The following is a 26,298-nucleotide window of genomic DNA, read 5'->3' as shown; positions in this document are numbered from 1 at the left end:
CAAATTGAAACAGCTACGGACAAGGAGAAACAGCTGGCATTTGTTTTACGGGAAAATCGTGGGGCACCAATGAAAGTGATGAATTTCCCAAAATTGGAATTACAAGCAGATCGACTTGCTGCCGCGTGGCTTAAAAATGAAACTTTTCGGGCATTTACTGTAACTGTTTTTTATGCATTCATGTGGACTGATAGCACGACCGTTGTTCAATAGAATAACTTTTTTTGCAAACACACATGTCACTGAGAAAACATTTTAAACGAACGTCAAGCTAATTTTTCTTTTCTGTATCAACTAAGTCTAACCTGAAAACGAGGAACAGTTAGTCCAATCCGTTGCTAAAACCAAAAAAACTAATGGACACACTGTAAAACATGGTGTCATTATACCGATTCGATGCTGATTTTTTTCTTAAAAAATGGGGTGACGTTGAATTCGCTTGATAATCAGGAAAATTTCCCCAAAATGCCAGTAAAATTACTTGATCACAACAGTGGATCTTGATGGCGCTGTTCCTAGCTATAATTTACTTAAGTTTGTGCCTTGTGTGGGTCATAAATTTTTTCTACACTTTTGCTTGAAGGACCATAATGAGAGAAATAATTGAATTAAAAGAATTATGATTACATCCAATGCAAGCTTACAAATTTGTTTAATTTTAAAAAAGTGAAGCCATCATTGTTAATTATGCCACAAACCATTCTAAAAATTCAACATGCTCACGATTAGATAAAAGAGAATTAATTAACATTCACACAAATATTCACAAAAATTGAGAGCCATATAAATGTTTCTGACTTTTTTCATGAAGAAATTATGCGATTAAGACATATTTCACGCTGAAAATTGAACATATCGTCTAATAATTATGTGAATAAGAATTTCTTCAGTTGCAATTTTTAAATCTTACTGTCAACTGTTGTTCATACACTCATCAGGAAAGCTTGATGTGTATTCCGAGGAAAGAACTAGAGTAAAACAAAGTCAATCAAGTTTGTATCGTCAATCATATGGCTAAATTTTGAAGAAGTATTTCGCGTCATACAAGTAGTTCTATATGGAAATAAAAATAATTAAAGCTGACTGCTAATCGTGACAGGACAGATTACATCCCCAAAGCACCCCACCAAAAAAAAACCGTAACTTAAATTTTCCCAACAATTTGTTTTCCTTTTTTGAAAACGCTCACCAAGTTGTTTTTGATAAACGATATCAATCGAAAATATCAACAACAGTTAGCGGCAAATTATAGTTTTCCACAGTTGTTTTTTTGAAAACTTATAATTGATAATGAATAGTGTTTAACTGGCGCTCAAAACGCGTCCGGGTCGAGAAAAAATCGGAAAAATATGTAAGATAAGCGGTGAAAAGTCGGTTTTTTCACCGCAAATTTCGTACATAGTGTTGCGGTGAAATGCGGTGAAATTTGGCATGTTCACTGCTAGAGTAAGCGGTGAACTTAAAAAATTTCACCACTTTTCAGCGCTTACTACAAGTTACCGTCTTTGCATGGATTCGAACATCTCACCTCCTGCATCACAGCCACTTCTTCTTCCACTGCGACACTTCTCAGTAAAATCTGGCATATTTGTTTAGATAATAAATCAAATTCACTCTCCTTTATGTAAAACATACGCGTTGAACTTTTATAAGGTAAGCGGTGAAATTACAAATTTTAGCAGTGAAATGTGAATGCGGTGAAATTATGTAAGCTCACCGCTTATTGTAGTTGTGAAATTACATAAATTCACCGCTTAACAAAAGTTTCAAGAAGATGTATGATTATCCGTGGTTAAATTTTCCGTGCGTCTTTTAATAAATGTATCTTAACTTCGTTGAACAAAAGACAATTCGAAGCGTTTTCTAAGCGGTGGTTTTATGTAATTTCACCGCTAAGTTAAGCTTAAGTTATGTAATTTCATCGCATTCACTGCTTACCTTATATAAATTGGAAAATTTTTTCAAAGCGGTGAATTTATGAAATTTCACCACTACCAGGCGATAAAGGTTTTTTCACCGCATTCACCGCCTGATTTATGTAATTTCCCCGCATTCACCGCTTATCTGATCAAATTTTACGCATTCACCGCTTGTCTTGCATAATTTTACGTTGAATGGCGGTGATACCTCGACCCGGGCATTATTCAAACTGATGAGAATTTTCTGATGGCCAAGATTTGTTCAGAGAGCCGTTCAATTAAGGAACTGATTATAAACTTGAATTAAATAATATATCATCTTTTGTTAATTTTTTTTAACATACGACTTAGTTCAATCAATGAACCCTCCATTTTCTGATATAATAAATTTTGGTTCTAATTAAAGCCCTCGGCAATATTTTCCAACTTTTACAAATGGCAAAAGAATTAAGCTAGCTTTGTTTTATGAAGTGACTCATAATTTTCTGTCATTTGAAGCACTTCGGTATTGAGTGAGATTTATTTACTGTTCATTTTCTACAACAAATTCGATACAAGAGAAAAATTATGATCAGCATAAAAACTTTTCATGCTGATCAAAATATCGGTTTATACGTAAATTTTTTCAGCGTCGGCATTTTTTGCGCCGACAAAACGAAATAAAAGTGCTTTGTAATAGGGGCAACAAATGTTTTGAACAGTAATCAATAATTTTCGGCGAACAACAGGCCTTTTCAATTAAAACAATGTTGATGAAAAATAATAAATGAACACACCTATCATAATTAATGAGTGGTTAATGAGAGCAATTCGATCAAATAGGAGAGCAAAAATTTTCCAGGATTCCGCTGCTGTTCCTGTAAACCGTTGCTTGTCCATACGGTCCTCGATGGTTTTGGCACTTTCATCACTTTCAGTCTTCCTATTGAGGATAGTCATTTCGAGCGTCTCCCGAGTCGTTTGTTCTGGATTTTGGGCTGCCATGATTACGACGGTTCTGTCTAACAGTCTGAGAGTCCTCCATGCCTTCCAGGATATAATCTCCTCAATTTTTGGGTTTTTGTTCGTTTTGCGAGCGACATGATAAGCTGAAAAGACAGATTAAAGCTATCCGGGCCGAGGTGTCAACGCCAAAAACGCAACAATATGTAAGAATGGCGGTGATTACGTTGAATTTATGTAAAAGGCGCTCCAATTATTTCACTAAGGCGAAAATCTCAGATAAGTTCAACGCTCTCAACGCTACTCTTACATAATTCTGCGTTTATAAGCGCAGATCGATGAAATTAGCGTTGACCTTACATAATTTTGCGTTAAATTTTGCGCAGATCTCACGTAATTTTGCGTTGAACTATGCGCAGATCTCACGTATTTTTGCGTTGAGTTTAGCCTAGACCTTACATAATCCTCCTATATATTAAACGAAAGACATGATGAGGCACCATCTTCAACGAGGGCCAAAAATGCATGTTTAAGCGTCCAATTTTTGCATGTTTAGGCGTCAGACTTTTGCATGCTTAAGGGCCCCTTGAAGTGCATGTTTAAGAACCGCTTTGAACAGCATGGTTAAACAAACACACTAGAGAGGTCAGGGACCTGAAACGAACAAAAGCGAACTGTAATTGGATGGGAATCGGAACTGGGTCAATAGGCCAACAGTTTCTTCAGGGCTGTACGGTCGTGCCAACAGCTCGCCCAAGGGGAGGAAATAATGTTCTGGGTAGCTTGTGTTGTTTGTGGGTGAGTGCGTCTGTATGTGTGTATATGAGTGATGTGTGTGTATGTATGTCTGTATGTGGGAGAGCAAGCGTGTATGTGGGGTCTTTTATGAAAAACTTCGGCAATGTTCTATTTAGTGTTACTTTCAATCCTGTTGAAATTTTTGGATAAAAATTTTAATCCAATGTTTGTTCGTAATATCGATTACTGATGCTTGCTTTCAAAAAATGTGTAAAACAATTAATGTAACAGTGCCTATTCGTTTAAGTTCCTTATTTTTTGTGCCCATTCATCTTTTGCGTTTTATAATCTTCCAATCCCACTGCTTCTCTCTGATTTTTTTAAACTCCTTTTAAAAAATCGAGATCACTTCTTCGTTCGATTCTTTCGTTAACTTTTTTCTATTTCTGAACATCTCGTTATTTTCGTTTTTTTTCTCTTTCATTTTTTTCTGTTCTTTCATTTTTTGTCGTTCTCTCTCTCTCTCAGAGAGGGAGCGTGGCGAGAGAGATATATTAACCTTTCCTTAACCGTTTTCCTCTTCTCTATTTCGTGTTTCCTGTTCTTCTCCTTTTTCCGCTCATCTCACTCACAACCTCTGCTGCACACTCCTTCCTCTATCGTTTTTCAAACAGTTTATCTTGTCCTTATTTTGATCTAATCAATTCTCTCTCCTTCTCGTTCTTCCTTTCTCTTGTTCAGATGATTTCTTTATCCTCCATTTTCATCTTTCTATCTCTGCTTTTTTCTCTATTTCGCTCTTTCTCTGTGTAAGTGTGTCTGTGTTTTTTCATCTTTTTTATGCTCAACTTTTCTCTATCATTCCTTCGTTTCTCTCATTTTTTCTCGATCCCTCTAATCCTTCCCTCTCTATAGTTTTCTCTCTTTCGTTCCTGCTATCTCTATCTCACACGCACAGAAAACAACACTCGTTCGCTCTCTCTCTCTCTCTCTCTCTATCTCTCTCTCTCTCTCTCTCTCTCTCTCTCTCTCTCTCTCTCTCTCGCTCTCTCTCTCTATCTCTCTCTCACTTCCTCTCTCTCTCCTCTTTCTCTCCCTCTCACACACACACTCTCAAACACTCTTCCTCCCTCTCGCTGACTCATTGTTCTCTCATCTTTTCTCTATTTTAATCTCTTTGCTCTCTCTCTCTCTCTCTTCTTTTTCTATTTTCATAGTTTCGACCTAATTTTTTCTCTCCTTCCAATATAGTTTTTTCTTTTGTTCTTTTCTCTCTCTCAATCTCCCTCCCCCTCTCTCTGCTCTCTCTCTCTCTCTCTCTCTCTCTCTCTCTCTCTCTCTCTTTCTCTCTCTCTCATCTCGCTATCCTCTCTCTCTCTCTCTCTCTCTCTCTCTCTCTCTCTCTCTCTCTCTCTCTCTCTCTCTCTCTCTCTCCCTCTCTCTCTTTTTTTTTCTCTCTCTCTCTCCCTCTCGCACACACACTCTCTCAAACACTCTTCATCCCTCTCACTGACCCATAGCTCTCTCATCTTTTGTCACTCTAGCGTGCAATCATTGTTCTTTCATCTTTTCTCTTTTTTCATCTCTTTGCTCTGTCTTTTTTTTCGTTGTGTTTTTTCATAGTTTCGACCTAATTTTTTCTCCATTGCTATCTCTCCTTCTAATATAATTTTTCTTTAGTTCTTTTCTCTCTCTCTCTCTCTCTCTCTCTCTCTCTCTTTCTCCTCTCTCTCTCTCTCTCGTAACCTCTTCTCTCCTCTTTTTCTTTCGCTCTATCGGTTGCTTCCCCTCACTGTTCAAATACTTTCTCGCTCATCCAGCCATTGTTCTCTTATCCTCATTTCGATCTCTCTATTCTTCTTTTCTCTCTCCCATTCATTGTCTTCCTTTCATAAAGAGTGCGGTTTTGTAGAAAACTAAAGTACTGAGGCACAATGGTAGAAGAGGTGACAAGCAGGCAGGGGGCAGTGGTTCAAGTCTCATACGCATAGGTCTAGGCGTTGAGTTTTTGTAAGATCAACGATAAATTCCACGCAAACTTATATTAGTTCTACGCTGAATCAGTTCAAACTTTTGTAAGATATACGCTTAGAAACGCAAAAATTATTTAATATAAGCGGTAACTAGCGTTGACAAATTGAAAAAATCGGCGCTAATTTCTCGCATAATTTTGCGTTGAATGCGTTGAATTCAATGGTGATTTTTCTGCCCTGTCAATGTTAGTTACTGCTTATCTTACATAATTTTGGCCAAATACTCGGCCCGGGTAAAATCTACCTTTTTATGTAAAAAAATAGTTGCCTGTCTCTGTATTCGATTCGAGGTCCGTGAAATCATACGCCTGCCTTGCCTTGTCAGGCCCTTGCTGCAAAAATTTTTCTCACATAGTCATGTTTCCGTTGTCGATCTATATTTACTGTGCTCAGTTATTCAATAATGCTTTTGCAAATTTGCGAAATTTTAATGAGTGCTGAAATTTAGTGCTTAGTTGTTTGAACTCTACTTAATGGGGGGATTATATGCTCAACTCAGTTTGATTTTTTCAATCAATTTTGGCCAATTGGTATGCTTATAAAAATAAAACTTGCTCGTGGTATCATCAGAGAGCCCTTACACGCGTAGAGTTTTTAAATTTGAGGATTTTTCAAAACTCGATTTGTTTCGAGCTGTTGTTAAACGTGAAAGTTTTGGCAATATTTAGGGGCCAATTTCAACTATTTTTGGACCGTTTTGGGACATTTTGCAAATTTGATTCATCTTTTGTTGTACTTTTTTTCCATCTTAAAGATTTCAAATTTGAACAGTTCAGTGGGACAACTAGAAACCTTTCTTTTATTTGAAAAAAAACTTAGAGTTTGAAAAATAGTAGGATTAACATCTTTTGCTTCAGTTTGTTTTACTTGACTTCCTTTAGTTTCTTCAACAGTATTTGTTACCACGTTTTGGTGGAGATCTTGTGTTCAAAAGAAAAGCCATCGTGGAAAATTTGTCTTAGTTTTACGCTCCTGGGGCTTCTTGTTTTCTAAGAAACGTTGGTATTTTCGAAACAGCTAATTTTTAGATAAATTTTGGCTGAATTTTATATTCTTATTCGCCAACTTCTGCAGAAATTGCGGCCAGTTTATCTGTCACACCTATTGAAAAATTCGGTTTTACTGCCACAAATCATTTAATTGAATCAGCAGTTATGAGGGCATGATTTTCATCGCCAAGATGTCAGTTTTTAAATAGAAAGAGTTTAATTAGGTTCCATCAACTTTGACCGCTTCGTGGTCTCTTATCGGAATCTGTTTTCCGTGTTCGTGCTTTTGTTTTTCCAATTTTCTTTTTCATCAAAGTTCATTTATATAGTTTATTGCATACTGCTTTGATTTGTATGTCTGCTTCACATCTGTCATTAATCAAACAATTTTCATGATATCTGCTAGAAAAACAATATTTTCAAAAAACTTTCTAATATTGTCTAATATAAGATAGACGTATACCACTAGACGCGTCTGGAGATCAGAAAAATAGTCATAAGAAGCAAAACGGAAGTATTTTAGTGATTCCAGCGAAGCAAAAGTTTTTACCGCGAAATTTTGCTTTCGAAAACGCGACAATTTAAAGGAAACATCGAAGTGCTTCTAACCACTTGTTAAATAACGACGTTCAGGCAGCTTAGTTTTTATGAGGAATGTGTTGTATCTTGATTTTGGAAAACAATAACTACAGTCAGACCACTCAAAACGAGTTAAATGACCATTCGATTGAGTAGATTTTCAAAGATAATTCCGTTAATTTAGATTATGTTTCTACTATTATTTCCAGTTCTTTTGTATTCCTAAAAAAAGTAAGAATTCCTGAAGAATTATTTTTGATCTTTAGATCGACCGCATTGTTTTTCTGCTGCACTTTAGCCGAAGCTATTTTTTTCGACAAAAAAGGCGTTAAAAATAAACTAACCAACATGAGCGAATTGCTTTCAATAGTCAAGTCGAGAAATTTGATTTAGGGGGCATGTGAGTTGAAAAATTTTATATTGGTGCAAAGAAAACGTTCCCATAGGTGTTTCGACGACTGACCTCCATTTTCCATTTCTAATCACTCAGCCACACCGCAATGTCTTCAATTGATTTCGGTACGAATCATTTCTAGCAACAAACTTTATTTCAGAACGAGGACCACTCAGATTACTAACATAAATAACTAAATAGTAAAATAGTCACTCAAGAAGTCAAAAAATGTTCTAACACTAAAACGCAAAAACGGTCAATTGAAAATATTGCATGAAAAAGGCACAAACGTTTACAAAAAATTGCTTCGAATTTAGCCATCTATTTAAAAAATATATTTGACTTTTGATACACCAATTTTGGTACACCAAAACCGACACCACATTTGAGAATTACTAATTTTCGTGAATTTTTTTTTGTAGCTGCTTCCAAATAGTTAAATATTTTTATTGTTTTTATAGACGTTTTCGTGCTCCAATCTATAGAGGCGAAATTTTTTTTAAAAGCTGTAACTATTAATACACGTTGCCGCTTTTCTTTCATGTTTGTCATAAAGTTTTTTGACCCCTAGGTATAAATAGATCTTAACTAAAGGTTTTCAAACGTTTGGTCGTAACTAAAGGTTTTCAGCCGTTTAGTCCGATAACTATGGAAACAAAAATGCGAATATTTTTGAAATTAGATTTTGCCAATTGTCTTTATATTATTATATAAATTTGTCATATTTTTGTTCTCCACATCATTTTCCAAGGTTAACCTCCTCTGTTAAATGTATCTTGAATCAGTGTGAAAATAGTCCGGATAAATTAACCATACCATAACTCTGAAGTTTATGTTGTAAACTCAGAGAAAATTTACCCTGCCCGATCAAAAACAAAAAAAGGTGAAATTACTTTTTCACAATTTGTTGATCTTTGTCAATTGCTGTACAAATTTTATGCAATTTATTATTTCACACTACAATAAATTTTAATTAAGCGCAACCGAGTTGAACGCGACCGTTTCAACTTTGCGAAGAGCATTTTTGTGCCAAAGATTTCCAATTCTTCGTATCGAACCATTTATTGTGTTCGTTGCTTTTCGCTAGAAAACTGAGAGAAATTTGCAGAAGAGAATGGTCGAAACATCATGTGCTAACCCACATTACCAGGATACTTTTTTGTGCCAACTTTTTTGATAAGAAAATTTTTGATGGAAGAGAAAATGTACGGATTTTACTTACCCACAGCCGTCGCAGCACACAAAAGAGATAGATGAATCACTATCAGAATCACAAATTGAAGCAGAACTGGAATTTTCATTGAACTCGAAGGTAAAATACTACTCAATGTTCCGACCGTGACAGTTTCAGCCAATAGAATAGTCGCAATGAACGACAACTTCTCGCCCGAATCGACTGGCAACAAGAAAACTAAGGTCGATAGTAAATAAAGAAGAACATTCGGAATTACTAAAATGAAGGTGTAAAAGAGAGGACGCCTTCTTAGTTGGATTGTTACGACAGTTGAGCTATCGTAAAAAGAACTGTTAGATATTTTCAAGGCGCAGAAATCGGAGCGATCCGATATTTTCACAGGACGAATTAGTTCCCATTGCTCGTTTTCAACATAAGTACCGAGTAAAGCGTTGTCCTCAGCGGGCCCTGGAAAAAAGTTAGAGTTAGGACATTTCAAGGAACAATAAAGGTGTTTACTCGGGTACAGGTTTCCGTGCCAATTTTATAGCAAAGAAATGAACTGAATTGTAGCAGTAAAAATACTCGATGTACTCCTCCAACCAATCACAGACTGCGAAGACACTATTCTCTTTTATATAGCACTAACTCCACTAACTGTATTCAGTCTAATAGAGTAGTTGTACAATGTGTATACCTCTGACTTCGGTGTTAACTCTTTTATAAATCGTTAAAATTGAAGTATACCTTCAGTGTTTTACAGAGTCGGTCAGTCTGAGAGATATAGGTAAGCCTACTTCGCGTGCAGAAATAAGTAGCCCTAGCTCTTTATACTTTAAGGCTGTAAAAGGAGCCCACATTGGGCCTGCCTTAACTGGTGCGACCAGTGAGTTAACAAACTCTAACCGTAAAACGAACTTACACAAAACACACTATTCTCTCTTGAGAAAAAACTTAGAACTAGTTTATACAACTTTATACTCTTTTTACATTTAAATTTTAGAAAACGGGGAACAACCCCAACAAATAATCAAAATAACAAGACCAAAATATAAACGCTTACAAAATGAGACGTCACACGGGCCAAACGCCATCAAAATGGGATCCAAATTCCGACGAATTACAATGAGCTGTTCTTACTCAACAGCACTAACGCCCTATGCACAAAATCCTACCATTTAAGATTGCACAATATCATCATCAAGACGAATTAAACTTACTTCTAAACACAGCAAAACAGCTTATATATCACTATTTTGCAGTAGAGCAACAGCTTCTCCTCTCTTTACCGGACAAAGTTTCACAGGTCTCACCGACCGCTTTTCTTTCAAACTTAAACGGAGCTCAACAAAATGCTCAATTCTTTTTATTTGTGATCCTCGCACTAATACTTATATTTCACTCATTTATGACACTTTATTTAACCCACTATCAGACTCAGTACTTAAGTTTCTCAACGTAGTATCGACAGAATTACAACCCTCTGAGAGAGCTGGTGCATTTAGAAAACCGTCATTTGAATTTCTAAAACGCCCAGCGTCAACAATTAATACCACCGCTTTACAGTTACAAAGCTTCTGAATAAAACAATAGGCCGATAAGCTCGTGATTTCAATCTTTTTCTTCATTACAAGCAACATAAAGCAACGTATAGCTGTCAAGGTACAGTCCAATAACGTATAAGCATTATCAAGTTCAGAGCAACAAGTGAAACTTAGACGGTAAGATTTTTTTGATGTTCATTTAACATGTTTTTTGTCTGATGTCATTGAAGTCAGATCGGTTCGTATTCAGCCAACAATTGTCCAGAAAACTTAAAAATATTAAGCCGAAAACCAGCTTAATCGATACATATCGTGGTTATATTTACTTAAAACTATGTTAAACGAACTTTTTTGGATCTTTCTACGTATATTAGAAGGTACTTTATTAATTTAGAACGGTTTCTGTACGCATTTAAATACTCCATTTTGATTGACTAAAAATCATTTCTTATGTAACATCCTCCAGTCCAGAGGAAGATGTTGGGAAAACTGGTACAAGTTTTACGAGCAGGCGGACAAGTGGACCGGTCGACGTACGTATAACGGCGCGCGAGAGACGATATCGGAGCCGTAACGGAGTTCCACGATCCGAGCGGTAGAATAATAACCCCCAGGGTTGATTTCCTTAACTATCCAAACTAAGCCACTGGTCTTAATGTGTTGATCGGCAGGCGTCTGCCATTTAGAGCGTTGGTTCAGTGTCGGTACGTACTCTCTGAACCAACGAGACCAGATCGCATTAGCGCACGACTGCGCACGGGCGTAACGTTCACGATGGTCAAATAAATTGCTGCCGACAAGAGACGGAATACCGGTAGAGTATTCTCCTAAGAGAAAGTGGTTGAACGTTAGAGTGTTCAAATTGCACGGATAAGCGCTTACGGGTTTTAAAGGACACAAATTGAGTGCATGCTCAACAGAACAAAAGATAGTTTGCAGCACCTCATCCGCGAGGCGATGCGTGCCAAGAATAGTAAAGAACTTGCGCATGAAGCTGCGTACCAACCTCTCCCAGATACCACCCTGGCTTTTTGCGTTGGGTGGTTTGACCATCCACCTCATACTTTCGTGAGCGAGCTCAGCTGCATTATTGACAATGATCCACTTTTCTACCCTTTCTCGGAGTTTTTTCTCCGCTCTAATAAAATTAGTGCCATTGTCCGACCAAATCATGGCAGGTGTGCCCCTACGTGACACAAACAACTCAACTCCCATAGCACAAAAACTGGTGTCCATGGATGGAACTATCTCAACATGAACCGCGCCAGTAGTGAGACAGGTGAAGAGGAAACCCCACTTTTTTTCAGTAGTACGACGGACAGTAACATAGAACGACGGACTTGTTCGTGAAGGGAGGAGACTTGAGGAGACTAAGTAAGTCAGACATGATTGGTTGCATAGTTACGGCTTGTAATTCTCGGAATCTCAGGCAGTCTGCTTTGATAGAACACAAAGATGATCTTAATTTCAGTACTGTTTAGTGTTCCGGCACAAATGATCTTAGGTATTCAACACCTTGACGACAATGCTTTACGTGGGCGTGTACAAGGAACAGTTTTACAAACGGATGAAGCGCATCTAAGATGATTGGGTACTTTACGTTAAACCCAAATTCCATTAACCGTTTGATGCGGCCGAGGAAGGGATTAGCCCATTTGGAATAAGGAACGGGGAATAAGGAGCGATTCGGCTGCTCCGTTTAACAGATTTTTTGTCAAGAAGATCTTTCCTTTCGGTTTCAAAAGACTCTCCTTGCACAAAGTATTGGAGATGATGCTCGGCTTTGTCAAGCTCAGTAGGGTCAGTAATGCTACCATCACCATCGATGTTACGGTAGCCGGCATGTTTTGGCAAAAATTGGAGAACGTATGTCGCAATGCGCAAGTACTTTTGATAAGAACTAAACCTATCAAACGGAAATATTGAGGGAATGGGGGTTGTCTGTTTCGACAGTTGTAGCCAGAGATACAGTGTCTTCTATATTGACCGCTTGGTTGACGCCAAGTTTGATGTTTTTAATGACGTCTTTGTTCGGTACGAAAGTGAAGCTTGAAATAGATAAGAAACCTGGACCTTTGACCCAACTGCTTAGGTGCAAAACTTCGGCGGTGATTCTACGCGTGCCAAAGTCAGCAGGATTATCCTTAGTTGCGACGTGGTTCCATTGTTCAACGCTGGTAAACTTCAAAATTTCGCAAACGCGGTTTGCAACAAAAATTGGTTGCTTTTCATTAGATTTTATCCCTTGATGAACGATCGTGCTCTCCGTCCACATGATTACTTGGTTAACAATAACCGTAAGTGCCTAAATAAATTCGTTCTTCAGCCGACCAGCAATTAGAGCTGCTTGCAAATCCAGCTTTGGGACAGTCATTACTTTCATTGGCGCCACGCGCGCTTTCCCCAAAACAAATGCTTTTTACCTCTGTCTTTATCTTGCCCCTCGAATATGTTACTCGAGTTCGCAAGAAGGCAACGGCACTGAAAAAATCCCGGTAACTGTCACCGAACATATGCAACTCTATATTATCAAAGGCTCCAGTAAAATAACTTTGGGGAATTTAGATATTTTCAAGCTTCGGTAAGTCCGCACTCCATACCAAAAGTCTTTGAATCCTGTCCTGTGGGAGCATTTCATCCCAGTGTTGACTTGTGACACGCCAGATTTCCTTTAAGAGCAATCATGCAACGACGGTAAACGGTGCGACAGAACCAATGGGGTCAAAGTGTTTCGAGACTAGACTTGGGACTATGCGCAGCGTGAGTGACTTGGTGATAGCGCAGCTTGTACCCCTGCTCACAACTAACGTGTCATTAGTGTGGTCCCACGTTAGCACGAGCACATGCGATGAACCCTACTGACATGAAACAATAACCTTGGGCTCGGTAGGTTGAGGAGAACCATCACTTCGATCAGCCAGATTTGCCACATTGCTTACAAACTTTGTAAGTTTGAGCCCACCGAGATGGAGAAGATGTACCAGTTCCTTCGATCTTTTGATAGTTTTCTCAGGAGTCTACACTGAGTCAAGGAAGGTAATCGTCCAAGTAAAAGGTTTTCAAGGACGGCTTTTGCAGCTTCGGGGTAAAACTTTGCATTGTCTCTCGCAGTGCGTTGTAATGCATAGTTGGCGCAGGTGAGCGGGTCATTAGACTGGCGCATATATTGATATAATTCAACGTTAGTTGTTGGGGCCTTCCGCCACAAGAAGCGAAGCGACGGTTGGTCTGACGGTAATACCCCAACTTGATGGTAATTCCCTCAATGTCGGCAGACACAGCATGTGGCTGCTGTCGTAAGCGGAGAAGTACATAAATAAGGTTTTGCAGCAGATCAGGACCAGTGAGCAAGGATTTATTCAGCGAGGAATACTGAAATTTCGCTGCTCCATTGAGCACCCTACCCACCTTACATAGTTTGTTCGGGTTTAAAACCGGATGGTAGGGTAGGAACCACTCTTTATCGGACCCGTTTTCAACTTTGTGAGCGTTGGGAACCTCAATAAATACCCCTTATTTAGATCTTTTTTGATGGTACTAGTATACTTCTCGCTAAGGTCTTCATCCCTGACCAATCGTTGTTGGAGTGATTTTAGTTGCACAAGGCAGGAGAAGTAATTGTTTGGCAGCTTGATGTTGTCTGCCGCCCACAGCATTCAGACATCGTATCTCAGGTCATCGTCTATGGTGGTACTCTCGATTTCGTGAGTCCTTGCGTCTGCTGCAGATTTTGGGTCGACCTGCGTGCTTGGCCCAACTTATTCAATGTCGTACCATGACTTTACTTGACTTGCTAACTCATTGTCATTTTCGATATTCACTTTAAAGCACGTTGAGGTTAAAAACGAACTTGATGGTGACGGACCGCTTGAGACCCAACCTATGGGTAAGCCAACGGCGACGGGTGAACGCTTATCATCGGCAGAGAAGTATTCCAACTAGCGGATGGCATGATAGACATTGTCCGAGTATCATCTCAATTTTTTTGATAGGAATATGTCACGGGATCAAGGACGGCTAAGTGCAAGTTAGTCTACTGCAAAGCCTGTACATTATTAATTATATCTGAACTCACGTTCAGACTGCTTTTAACGAAAGGTTTGGGGGTAAATGATTCGAAATACTGATATTCTCTTGATTTCACAGTAACTTCAACAACCCTATTATCAACTACTTCTTCGGTATTAATACCCTTGACAGTTAACTTTAGTGCTTTACCGTGCGAACTGAGGGTATTTGTGAGACTACCGGCCACCCAAGAGTTACTGCAGCCGGTATCACGCAAGACTAAAGCCTTGATGTCTAAGTCTCACGAATTAAACAACTGCAATTCGGTCACCTGAAGGAGCCCCTTATTATCAGTAACAGATGACATCGTTGTAGCTGTATTAGACGGCTGTTGACTAGTTATTGCCTTACTCTGACTTGAATAGTGTTGGGATTTGTTGGTTGCTTTGTTGGGAAAAGCCTATCTGCCTCATGCAATAGTGTGTTATGCGAACTATTGCCCCCCTTCTCGGCACTTTCTCGGTTGAGGGCACTGTCGGAATGTGTGCTTGTCCTGTAAGCTTGAAAAGCAAACTTGTTATTCGCCACCAACTTAGCTCTCTGAGTCCTTGAAAACTCGACACACCCATAGCCGCTGGTTACATTGGCATCTAATGCAGCGAGAGTATTCGTTTGTGGAAGAAGATGGCATTTGCTTCTTTGTTTCCCTTTGTTGTGATTTTGACGCAAACACTTTTGAGAATGTTTTGATCTTAGTTACTGAAGTGCTGTTCTCTTCAGGTTTTGCCTTGGTTGCGCTTTGTTTCGTATGATCTTGGGCCTCAGCCGTTTCTTTGAGCCAATCGTTAAAGTCAAGGAGGGCAGGCTTAACCCAGTGTTTCTTAACCGTAAAGAGCTGCCACGACTATTTCATGTTTGATGGTAAATTCTGTACCGCTTGGTTAAGTAGGGAAGCGCTTTTCAAGTCAACATCATATGATAGTCACTTGAAAACCCCAACGAGGCTGGATATGGCTGCAGACTAGTTAATGATGTTATAACTATTGTGCATTTTAAGGGGCGGAAAATTGCTTAGTTTATCCAAGTGTGCACTTACGACTGCCTGTGGCAGGCCAAAGTTACATCCTTAAGTCAAGTCCTTAATGCACCCTTGTACATTAAACCACAGTAAGCAAACTCGGCTATTGCAATCTTTGCTTCACCGGTGACGAGTGGTTTAAGGTGGGTCAATTTAACGTCATCGGTGAGCGACTGCGAGTCAATTGCGCTTTGGAGTTGATTATACCGCTTATGCCACTGTAATGGGTTGCCATTAAACTGTGCAAGTTTCCACATAGGCAAAGGGTCGGTTTTCGTACGTGTTATTGCTTCAGCCAAATCCCTAATCAATGACGCATTGTGTGCTATTGAAGAGGTGGGTGCAGACAACTGTGGACCACTCAAACTCAACGGTGTGGGCCAACTTTATGATGGATGTGATGACTGAAAAACCGGAGTGGCTGTACCAGGTACAACCTTACTAGCAGTTGTGATCGGGTTTTCCTGCTCTGGGTCTTGTGGTGATTTAATTTCAAACAAAAGGTGAACTCTGATATATTTGTATTGAAAAGTTAGTGTTTGAGGGTGCAATATGTGCCTGTACATTTGGAGGCTCACTGTTCACGGTAAAAGTGTCTTGGTTGACTATTGACGGTCTGTGCTGTGGAAAATGCCAATGACTCATATTTGGCACAAAGTGTTTGCCCAAGGGATATTGGGCATATTTGGGACATGAGCAGCAACAGAACGTTTGACTTTTGTGTACTCGGTTACTATTCTTCCGAAAAGTATTGTTAACGAGAGGCTGATTAATCAAAGGGGCGTGTGGAATGGGAACAGTGAGGTTAGGTGCAAATACTGGATATGGGATGAGAAGGTCATTAGGATTATTGGATAACAAACTGTGGTGTTGAGTTCTCGGACTTGGCGGGGTGCTTGGATGCAAGGGAACATTTATTGCAGGGACTGGATTGTTTGTTGTCGGAAAAGGAGGAAGAGTGGCGTTTGGGGCTCGGGAAACAAAATGAATCTGATGTCGGGAGCATATACGCTGCGTCGAATTGTTCTCAGGCAGACTTGGTGTTTCAGGTCCTCCGGATTGTGAGATTTAAAGTTGTGCGTGTTGAAAAAACTCGGACGACTTAATTTGATTTACTTGCGGTGCGAACGGCTGCGGTTGAACGGGCTCTTGACCGGGTGGTGATGAAGCCCCTGTGGCGTGTACAGGAGGCGGGTGATTATCTGCAGTTCCTTGGTTAGTTATGCTTGGAAGAGCCATACCTCGATGGCCTGTTTGATTCATTTGCGCTCGTGTTTGCGCCTAGTATAACGCCTGCGTGAAAGCAGCAGCCAAAAAATTTTCAGGTGGAGTGTAATAAGGATCGAGTTGCTGCAAGGTGTCATTGCTTAAAATGTAATTGCCTCGACAATTTTTTGGAATAGAATGCGTTGAAATTTAAGTGTTCTGATCTTCCACTGTTTCACCGTTGCTGTGGCTAGGACATTCTGGAGGGTCAATCATAATCTCTGGTTCACCAGTTTTATCATCTTTGTTAAAAAGTGACGCAAGTGAGGTGTTAATCCAGTCATGGACAACCTTTTCAATTCTCATTGAGCTCCTAGCACTTGCAGTTGTCTCAGAATGACTACCTTTAGAAACGGCGTCCAGCAATTAAAACTCTTGCAGAGTTGCCTCTGCCAACAGTTTTCTGTTTTTTTCCTCCAGTTCATCTAGCTCTATTTGCTTTTTCTGTTCAGCAAGGCAAATGGCTGCTTCGTTCCGTTTTTCGATCTCCTCGCGCTTCATTTAGGAAATAACGTAATCATGTTTACGTTGATTAGATGTTTTTGACGAGGCCATAAGTGAGGAAACACTAGAACGAATGGTAGCCCTCGGTTCCTGAAACTCACTCACTTTGTCATCAGCCGAGTTGATATAGTTTTGTGCTGAAGTGAGGATCTTGTCATTCTTAGTTGTCAATGCCTCCGAGTAAGACTCTAATGAAGCAACAAGTGCACTTGGATCCTCTTTTTTTCCAGCAAACGCAGTCAGGTCCTCATTTTTGTCTACAACACTCATAAAGGCTTCGTTGCACTTTTTTACTAGGTGTTCAACTTTCACTTGCCTACATTGACTATTTGAAAATGAAAGATATCTTCATGTATAGCTTGCAATTCAGCTTCACGTTTTGACCTGGTAGCATACAATGTTTTGACTTTTGATCAAGACTATTGGATATCACGATGTTATTTCAAAAATTCAGCAAAACTACCACTGCACACGGTTATCTATTATACGCACACTCCAAAAAAACCAAATCCACGCAAAACAAATCTAATGCAGAAGACACCAAAACAAAGCACACTGTAGTTAGTCTGTAAAACAAACTGCCCAAAGAGCAGAAAAGATCGTCGAGCACACAATGCCCGACAAAAACAGAAGTGAAGCGCAGAAAGCTATAGGATAAACGCGGTGGGAGACGAAGGACAAACGAAAAGTCGAGCGAGCAGCGCGAGACGAAACGAAAACGTGACGGACGGGTAGACGAGCAGGCAACGCGCGACGCAACGGAAACGGGAGAGACGAGAAGTCGAACGAGCAGTGCGCGATGAAACTGAAGAGCAACGCTCGACGCAACCGAAACGGGACGGACGGGATGCAAGTGAGGAGGAGGGGAATAACTGTGCTGCAAACCGCAACAGCAAACTCAACCAAACAAACTAGCCGTAATTCCAGAACAAAATTAAATCATATTCTAGGAAGAAGGAGAGAAGGTACTGCAAGACAGCTTAGAACAGTTCATTATGGGGCTTAGTATACCAATAACATACTAATTTACGGCAATAAAGTAGTACACTAAAAGGATGAAAAGTTCAAGAAACTAAAGTTCAAGCCGTAACTCCAGAATAAACCTAAGTCACACCCCAGCAACACCCAAACCAAAACAACCAATCAGCATACTTAAAATATTAAACAAGTTACAGATAAATTAAACCAAAACTACAAATGTGTAATTGTACACTATGATAGTTAGAAGAGTCGATTGACAATCCAACTGTAACTCGAGAATAAAATAAGTCACACCCTAGAAGGCAACAAGGCCAAACCAACCAGCAATCAAACAGTTTCTCACAAACATAAGGCAGCAAAATTAATATACTTCAACAGGGAGCTAGTAATTTGGTAAAGTTGAAAGAGTTAAGAAACAATCCGTAAATCGCAAAATCAACTAAATCACACCATAGAGAGGCATAATCAACATACTTCAACAAAAACGAAAAAATACTTCCTCAAATATGACATACTACATGGAAAACCGGAAAAGTGGACGAAGAATACGAAAAGCGAATTTTTGGGAGAGCCACCTTATTGAAAAAAAAAACAGAACATGGAGATTTGAAGAGTGAAAGAACAAAAAGGAAGCGGACGAAACGTTACATAAACGGGAGACGAGAAAAATTATGGGAATTTGATAATTTTTTCTGTAGATTCGAGGTTGTGAAAATTTTACAATTTTTTGCGTGTATTGAGTTTTGCTCAATGGGCGAACCTTCTGAACTTTCTTGTTGGAAAATTGATATTTGACAAATTTTTCAAATTTTTATACTTTTGTTGATTTTTTTCTATTTGTGGTAATATTTTGCAAATCAATGAATACAGAACGGTAATCCAATAAATAGGACGATTTTATGCCTGAAAGTACGGTTTATCAATATTCGATATTGAATTTCCATGTTTTTTGAATTGCATCAAAATTGACAAAATTTTCAAAAACCAAATATATTAGCATAATGTTCTCTCAAAATTTTTTATACCAGAGATTGATATACGAACCGATTATACCAATTTTTTGTGAATTTTCGGTACATCTATCAAAATCGCTGTTTTGTTTGCCGGCTTGCCAATACTTTATACAAAGAACAGTTTATTTTTTTTACCCCATGCGATATCGAAATATGACGGGTTGGGATGCTTGCCGTCTAATTTCGTGTTGGATTGATTTATGAACTTACTGCGTAAAAAATAAAGTACTTTTTTGGTTGTTGTGTTTTTTTTACCACACTAAAATAGGACTCACAAAAAGTGGCTTTGAATGAAATGGTTGCTGTGAAAATGAACAAGTCTATGAATCGCTGGTTAGCCATAAAGTCCCCATGGATGCTGTTGGCTCCATCTCTCTCGCAATTATCTAGGGTCTCTATTAGTTGCATTCCTGACCAGATTTTGGTTCCTGTGGCAACTCTCCCTTTCGGTGTTTAATTAGTCCTCGTAGGCTGTCGTATGAGTAGAGGACAGTTACTGGATCTGGTTTCACTTTCTCTGGTGCAACTGGGTATGATACTGGTTGAGGAATTGTATCACTCGGTAGTTGATTGTCTTGGCGATTTTCGCATAAGCATTATTTTTCCCGTACCGAAAACTAGGCTAAATGGAAAAACAAAATGTGCGTTGGCTAGCCGGTTGCAGCACCACATAAAGATTCCCATTGAAACAGTAGGCCGATACACGAACTTTTTGGAACTTTCTACGTATATTATAACGTAGTTAATTAATTTAGAACGATTTCTGTACGCATTTAAATACTCAATTCCGATTGGCTGAAGTTCAATTACTACGTAACAACAGTCACGAAAAGAGAGCGTACACAAAAGTGCTAGACAGAAAATTGAAGGTTTCACTCATTTCAAAAAAACCTCTAAATAAGCTCTGCAAAAGACGCAGATTTATCCGAAGTAGAAATATTAGTTTCTCTCACACTTATACCCTGGTATATACACAGGTTTTGAAAAAGTCTAATAAGACACAAATTTTCACCTAGAAAACTCATAGCCAAAACGTACCCATAATTGATAACCAAACTACCAGAAACACTACACTACATTTACGATTCTAATTGGTTTCCGGAAAATTTTGTAACTATCACAGAAGTACAATCGGAATTGATCCAAAGAGTAAAAATTGCTCATAACAATATTGAAATTATAATTCATAACGCAGAAAATCAATCATTCACTTTCACAAACATCCCAGACAACACAAACAGATCTCTTGAGGCGTCATCAATAGAAAACATGGATGCTATAGTCCGTTCACGACCAATGGAAACCAACTTTAATGAAAGCACAGGAACTGATTTTAACTCTAGGCTATTAGATGATTGAACACTTTTTTCATCTCATACGGTAAGCATTCTAATTGATCTTGAAAATCACGATAAAAATAATAACAAAAAATAATCATGATGTGACTATTGACACTACGAACAAATATTTTTGAAAATCACAGACACAGACAACCCGTGAATTCAACCGAAATAACACAAAATTCAGACCCCTCAAACACAACTCTTTCACCATTACTAAATATAAAAAAACTTTTACCACGCTTACAAAGACAAAGCTCAGTACACTTCAACACTGAAACTGTCATTTTAAATACATCAACTCAACCAGCATTAAACATTAACCAAAATATCCAATTATTTCCTCAACCATAAATATATTTCGTTAGACAATTTAAATCACAAAAAGCTCAACAAACAACACATGCTCCAACCCCCCTTTTATTTGCAAGGATCATCCACGCAAACACCTTCACTTGATGCTAGACGAATCACACAAACGATATACTTTTATTTTGGAGGCTCAGTACCCATGCAGCGGTCTTTAAGACTGTTTGATGGCACTGAACCCAAACACAATACAAAAGATTTTCTTAAATGCTATCACAGCAAATATGGTAATGACAGCAAGACCTGAACAAGTTCATTCACCATATCATGAGGCATGGATTCGCAAACAAATCGCTATGATACAAACGGCCCTAATCGGTCCCGCATAACAGTTGTACTCATACCTACCATTAGATATCAGAAAAACTGGCGAGCGTTTTTGCCGTGAATTTCAAAAGACCTTTGATAACCAACAATTGCAAAAACAAACGAAGCTAATACTAGAAAGCATAACACGTGCTTCAGGAGAACCAAAAAAACACATGCCCAAAAGAACAAATGGCTCGAAAAACATATTTTAATAATGCCCCGGATATGAGAAATGCACAATTGAACGACGCAATTGTCAAAGCACTCGATCCACAGTTAGCTCGAATTGCTCTAAGAAAAATTGCAAATCACAAATCAACCGCGTTGGAGCCACAGCTTCCATTTGCACAATTAGTTGGGAAAATAAGTCAAGAAGACATTACTAGAACATACATATATAGACATAAAATCAGCACATATTCTTCTCTTTCCTCGTCCATACAAAATATATCTCTAGACATTGATAATCTTACAGTAGATGGTGTACGCTTAATGGATCAAGATTTTGCGTATGGGATCAACCTAGTACGACACAAGTACTCAAATGACCCAGATTTTAAAGGCAAACCACACTTTCTTAATTTTTATTAAAAAAATGTTCACGACGAGGACACAGTATTTCCGACTTCACCGACAAAAGAGAAGCAAAATCTTTTGAGAAAACTGATTTCCAAAAACAAACTTTCAATCAAGCAATAAAAGGGAACAAAAATTTTTCGAACAAACGGGTTACATCAAACAATATTACTGCTAAACCAAAACCATTCTCCTACCATTCTAGAAGCAATAGTAGGGAAAACCGAGACACTTCTCGACAAAGAAGTCCAAATAATCCATCTTTGACAAATATAAAAACTTAATATGGAAAATATAACTTTAAAACACCAAGTGAGACTGGTTCTTCATACCCAAGACCACCAAATTTCCAGAAAAAGACAAATTGTAGTAATAACAACTCAAATAATTCTAGCCCAAAATCCATATAATTATAATAGAGGTGGAAATCGTTCACGACGACCCTTCTCACGTTATCGCCTTCGAAATGTACAAAAATTCACTAATTCAGTTTTAGACCAAGAACAAATGGCCGAAACAACGTCTATCACAGAACACACAGAAACACAAATTGTTTCAAAAGATCAGCTTCTAGAACAACAATTTAATGATTTATTTTTGGAACTGAAGATACACCAGATGATTATTTTAACTGACAGGAAGAATGTGATGCTCTCACTGAAGAATACACCCTTTCTACATTGTGCAAAAATAAAACTTGGGTACTACCAACATATACACAACAGACACTTGATCTTAAAAGAAGAATTTCCCCACCACCACTTGAAATTGACATTTTTTATAGACTCGGGGGCTATACTTAATGCACTAAATAACGAAACGTGGAATGACATTAGAGAATTCTACAAATTACAGCTGAGGCATCAACATTTGATCTCTCAGCAGCAAAATTCTAAACTACACTCAAAAGCAACGGTAAAACTTACTCTCTACCCTGATGTAATAGAAAACAGAACTTCTCGAAACATCATCTTCACACTCAATTTTCACGTTTCAAACACTAAATCAGCATTCTAGTGCCACAATTCCTAGAGAAATATGTTGAATCCTTAAAATGTTCATCTCACACACTAGAGATAAAACAATTAGGATACAAAATTATATGTACCACTGCGTAAAAAAATGTTTTTTTTTCCCTAATTGATATAAATAATCGGAAATATCCTTAATAATCTTTTAAATAAGTTCTTATACAAAATCCTTTAAATCACCCACTAAAATTTTTAAAAGGATTAACTGGATACGCATAACAAGATGTCTCGCTTATAGATCTTCAAACATCGAAATATCGCATCAATGAACTCAGAAATCATGGATGCCTATACTTCAAACTATCTTACACACGGTACATCAGAAGCACTCAAGAAACTCTCTTGCTTAAATCTCACCAAGCCAAAAGAACGTGAATACGCCAAAGCACAACAATAAATGTTCCACATACCATTTGATATCTCCACGTTCACGTTCAAATTTTTTTACTCGGTGTCTTTTTCTATTTGTACTGTAAAAAGAGCCTTACGCTTGAGTTTAACAGTTAAATCAAGTGTCCATGTCTGGGGCAATACAATTTAGCCTCTATGCACTCGTGATATTTTTCGAGCTCCGCAAGAAACTGGGAAGGTGTTATTCGCTTATTGTTTTGCTGCGATGACGAGATAAAGAGTAGTTTACAGCATGCCTTGTTGTTATCGCTTTTTATCAAGAAAAAAGCCATTCAAAGGAAACGTTTCTGTTATTGGTAATTTAGCGAAGTTAGGGTTTACACATAGAACATTAATGGTAACGCAGAAATCTTTTTTGTTATAGTCTTGTAACGTTTGAGGCAATTTTTTGAAGTGACGTATTGATTTTGCTAGTGATACGAAGCCATTTGTATGTTACAACATACTTAATGTGAGCTTTGCTCAAACTTCGAAGATGATTGATTCCCAAAGGCTGTGCGAGTTTTAGTGGAATCAGATATATTTTCATTTCATTTGTAATAAACTTGGAAATTAATTTTTTCTGGTTCTAATTCGACCACTCTTATGAAAATTTAGGATCTGCAATTGGACAACTGTTCTCTAGAAACTATGTTTGTTAAATCTTTTCAGACCTTCTTCGCCCCGGTTTGCACCCAAAAACTTCGACCCCGAAAGTGTGTAATCCGCTTCTATACTTCTGTGCAGGCTTTGAATTCGTGAATACGATAGAAATTGTTTATTCTGAATTAACTTCAAGGACTAAGTTCTAATTTTTTGAGGCCGCATAAAACATTAAGACAACAGCAACTCCTAATGTATTGTTTTAGGCAAACGTTTTCTGGAGAACAAGGCAAAAACATTTATATCGCACAAAGTTTAAGCTATAAGCAAAGGTATCAAAAACGGCAAGTCTGGCAGTGTTTTTTGACAGGACTTAGTTATAAATATTTAGCGGTTACCAATTTATTAAATCTGATATAATTGCTATTGACTTAGTTGGTTACTAGGCTTATTGGAAATGAGCTTTTCAGAAGTTTTTATTGTTCACGCCTTTTGCAGAATTTAGGACGCATTTTGAAACAGTTTTCTTAACAAGGCTTGTTAAATAAGTGAAGCATTATAACTTTGTCGTTTGATGCATCTTAGCCCTACATTTGTCTTTTTAGCAATTGCAAAAGTGATATTTGGGTACTGCCACTCACAATATATACACAACAGACACTTGATCATACATAAACAATTTTCCCGCCACCTATTGACTTTTTAATAGACTCGGGGGCTATACTTAATGTACTAATTAACGATACGTGGAATGAAACTAAAAAGTACCACAAATTACAGCTGAGGAATCAACATTTATTCTCTCAGCAGCAAATAATTCTAAAATACAGTCAAATGCAACGGTAAAGGTTACTCTAAAGCCAGACGTAACAAATTACAGATTTCTCGAAACTTCAGACTCAATTTTCACGTTTCAAATACTGAATTCAATATTCTAGGAACACAATTATTGTAGAAATGGGTTGAATCCTTGAAATGCTCATCTCACACAATAGAGATAAAACAATTAGGATACAAAGAAATTAAAATTCTTCGAGTCTTCAACAAAATCACCTCCATATTATTCACAGTTATTTGCCGTTATCGGTGAGCACTAGCAATACTTCCGACTTTTTGAGCAGAGAAATTCAACTTCTTCACTCACTACATACGAATGCAAACGCAAATATGCAAAAGGCACTGTAATTTTTAAATCTGATGTCTCATTTACAGCACTGCATAAAAATATGTTTTTTTTCTATAATGGATAAAATTAATCTCGAATATCCTTATAATTTTTTTATTCAAATTCTTATAAAAAATCCTTTAAATCAACCACTAACGCTTGTAAAATGATTAATTGGATACGCACAACAAGACGTCTCGCTAATAGAACTTCAAACAACGAAATATCGCATCATTGAACTCATGGAATTCATGTATGCCTTTACTTCAAACTATCTTACACACGGTACATCAGAAACACTCAAGAAACTCTATTGCTTAAATCTCACCAAGCAAAAAGAACGTGAATACAAAGCCAACAAAAAACGTTCCACATACCATTTGATATCTCTACGTTCACGTTCAAAATTTTTTACTCGGTGTCTTTTTCTATGTGTACTGTAAATAGAGCCTTACGCTTGAGTTGATCCGTTAAATCAGGTGTCCATGTCTGGGGCAATACACTATAGCCTCTATGCAGTCCTGATATTTTTTGAGCTCAGCAATAAACTGGGAAGGTGTTATTCGCTTATTGTTTTGCTGGGATGACGAGATAAAGAATTGTTATTGTTACAGTCCTGTTATTGGTAATTTAACGAAGTCAGGGTTAAAACATAGACCGGGTGACGCACAAATATTTTTCGTAATGATTTTTTAACGTTTGACGCATTGATTTTGCTGCTGATAAGAAGCCATTTATTTGTTACAATATACTTAATGTGAGCTTCGCTCAAACTTCGAAGCTTGATTGATTTCCAGAGGATGTGCAAATTTTAGTGAAATCAGGTATGTTTTCATTTCTTTTGTGATAAATTTGGAAATTGGGACCAACATTGATTTTTTTGGTTTCAATTCGACCGCCTTATACAAATTTAGGATCCGCAATCTGATAACTACTTTCTAGAAACTATTGTGAAAGTTTCAAGGTTTGTTCAGTCTTTTCAGACTTTCTTCTCTTCGGTTTTAAGTGTTCAAGACCTTATACTTTCAAAGTAATAAAAATTACCCCATGTTAGCCTTTCTATAAATATTGGCCAAAAATCCAAATTTCGTTGTTTTCTGACCAAAGGTGACAGGGTTATCGGTGACAGGGAGTTAAAAAAAAACCTTACTAATCAGGTGTAGGGCGGAGAGAAGCCAAGGGAAGAGGAAAAGCTAAGGAAAAAGTTACTGAAATCTGTTCGTTGTCCTTCAGGGGAACTTCTAACGTTGTTTCCAGGTTGAATGTCAGGGCACACAATTATAGTGCTCTATTGTAACCAAGTCTGTTAAATCTTTTCAGACTTTAATCGCCTCGGTTTTCACCCAAAAACCT

General features: G+C 38.0%; 2 protein-coding genes across 4 annotated transcripts in view; both read right to left on the bottom strand.

Moving 5' to 3' along the window:
- Positions 1 to 957: 957 nt before the first annotated feature.
- The window catches only part of LOC142350288 (neuronal acetylcholine receptor subunit beta-3-like), a 149,467-nt gene continuing 124,126 nt past the window's right edge, over positions 958 to 26,298 (bottom strand). For 2 of the 3 annotated variants that reach the window (XM_075402080.1, XM_075402081.1), the window contains exons 6-7: positions 8,817 to 9,236; positions 2,604 to 3,007 (exon numbers count right to left, since the gene is read on the bottom strand). In XM_075402080.1, the coding sequence (XP_075258195.1) occupies positions 2,658 to 3,007; positions 8,817 to 9,236 (770 nt within the window). In that variant the 3' untranslated portion in view covers positions 2,604 to 2,657. Of the gene's footprint in view, positions 1,054 to 2,603; positions 3,008 to 8,816; positions 9,237 to 26,298 lie in introns of those variants that run through there. The other variant, XM_075402083.1, reaches the window with a different exon arrangement.
- Positions 4,877 to 7,669, bottom strand: LOC142350929 (uncharacterized). Its single transcript, XM_075402956.1, is given in 3 exon segments — positions 4,877 to 5,035; positions 5,288 to 5,485; positions 7,664 to 7,669. Coding segments are annotated over 3 exon segments (363 nt in total).

This window comes from Convolutriloba macropyga, chromosome 12 (genome assembly GCF_964194025.1).
Source record: "Convolutriloba macropyga chromosome 12, txConMacr16.3, whole genome shotgun sequence".
Lineage (NCBI taxonomy): Eukaryota > Metazoa > Xenacoelomorpha > Acoela > Convolutidae > Convolutriloba > Convolutriloba macropyga.
The sequence above is the reverse complement of the archived record's forward strand: the minus strand, read 5'-3'. Positions and strand labels throughout refer to the sequence as shown.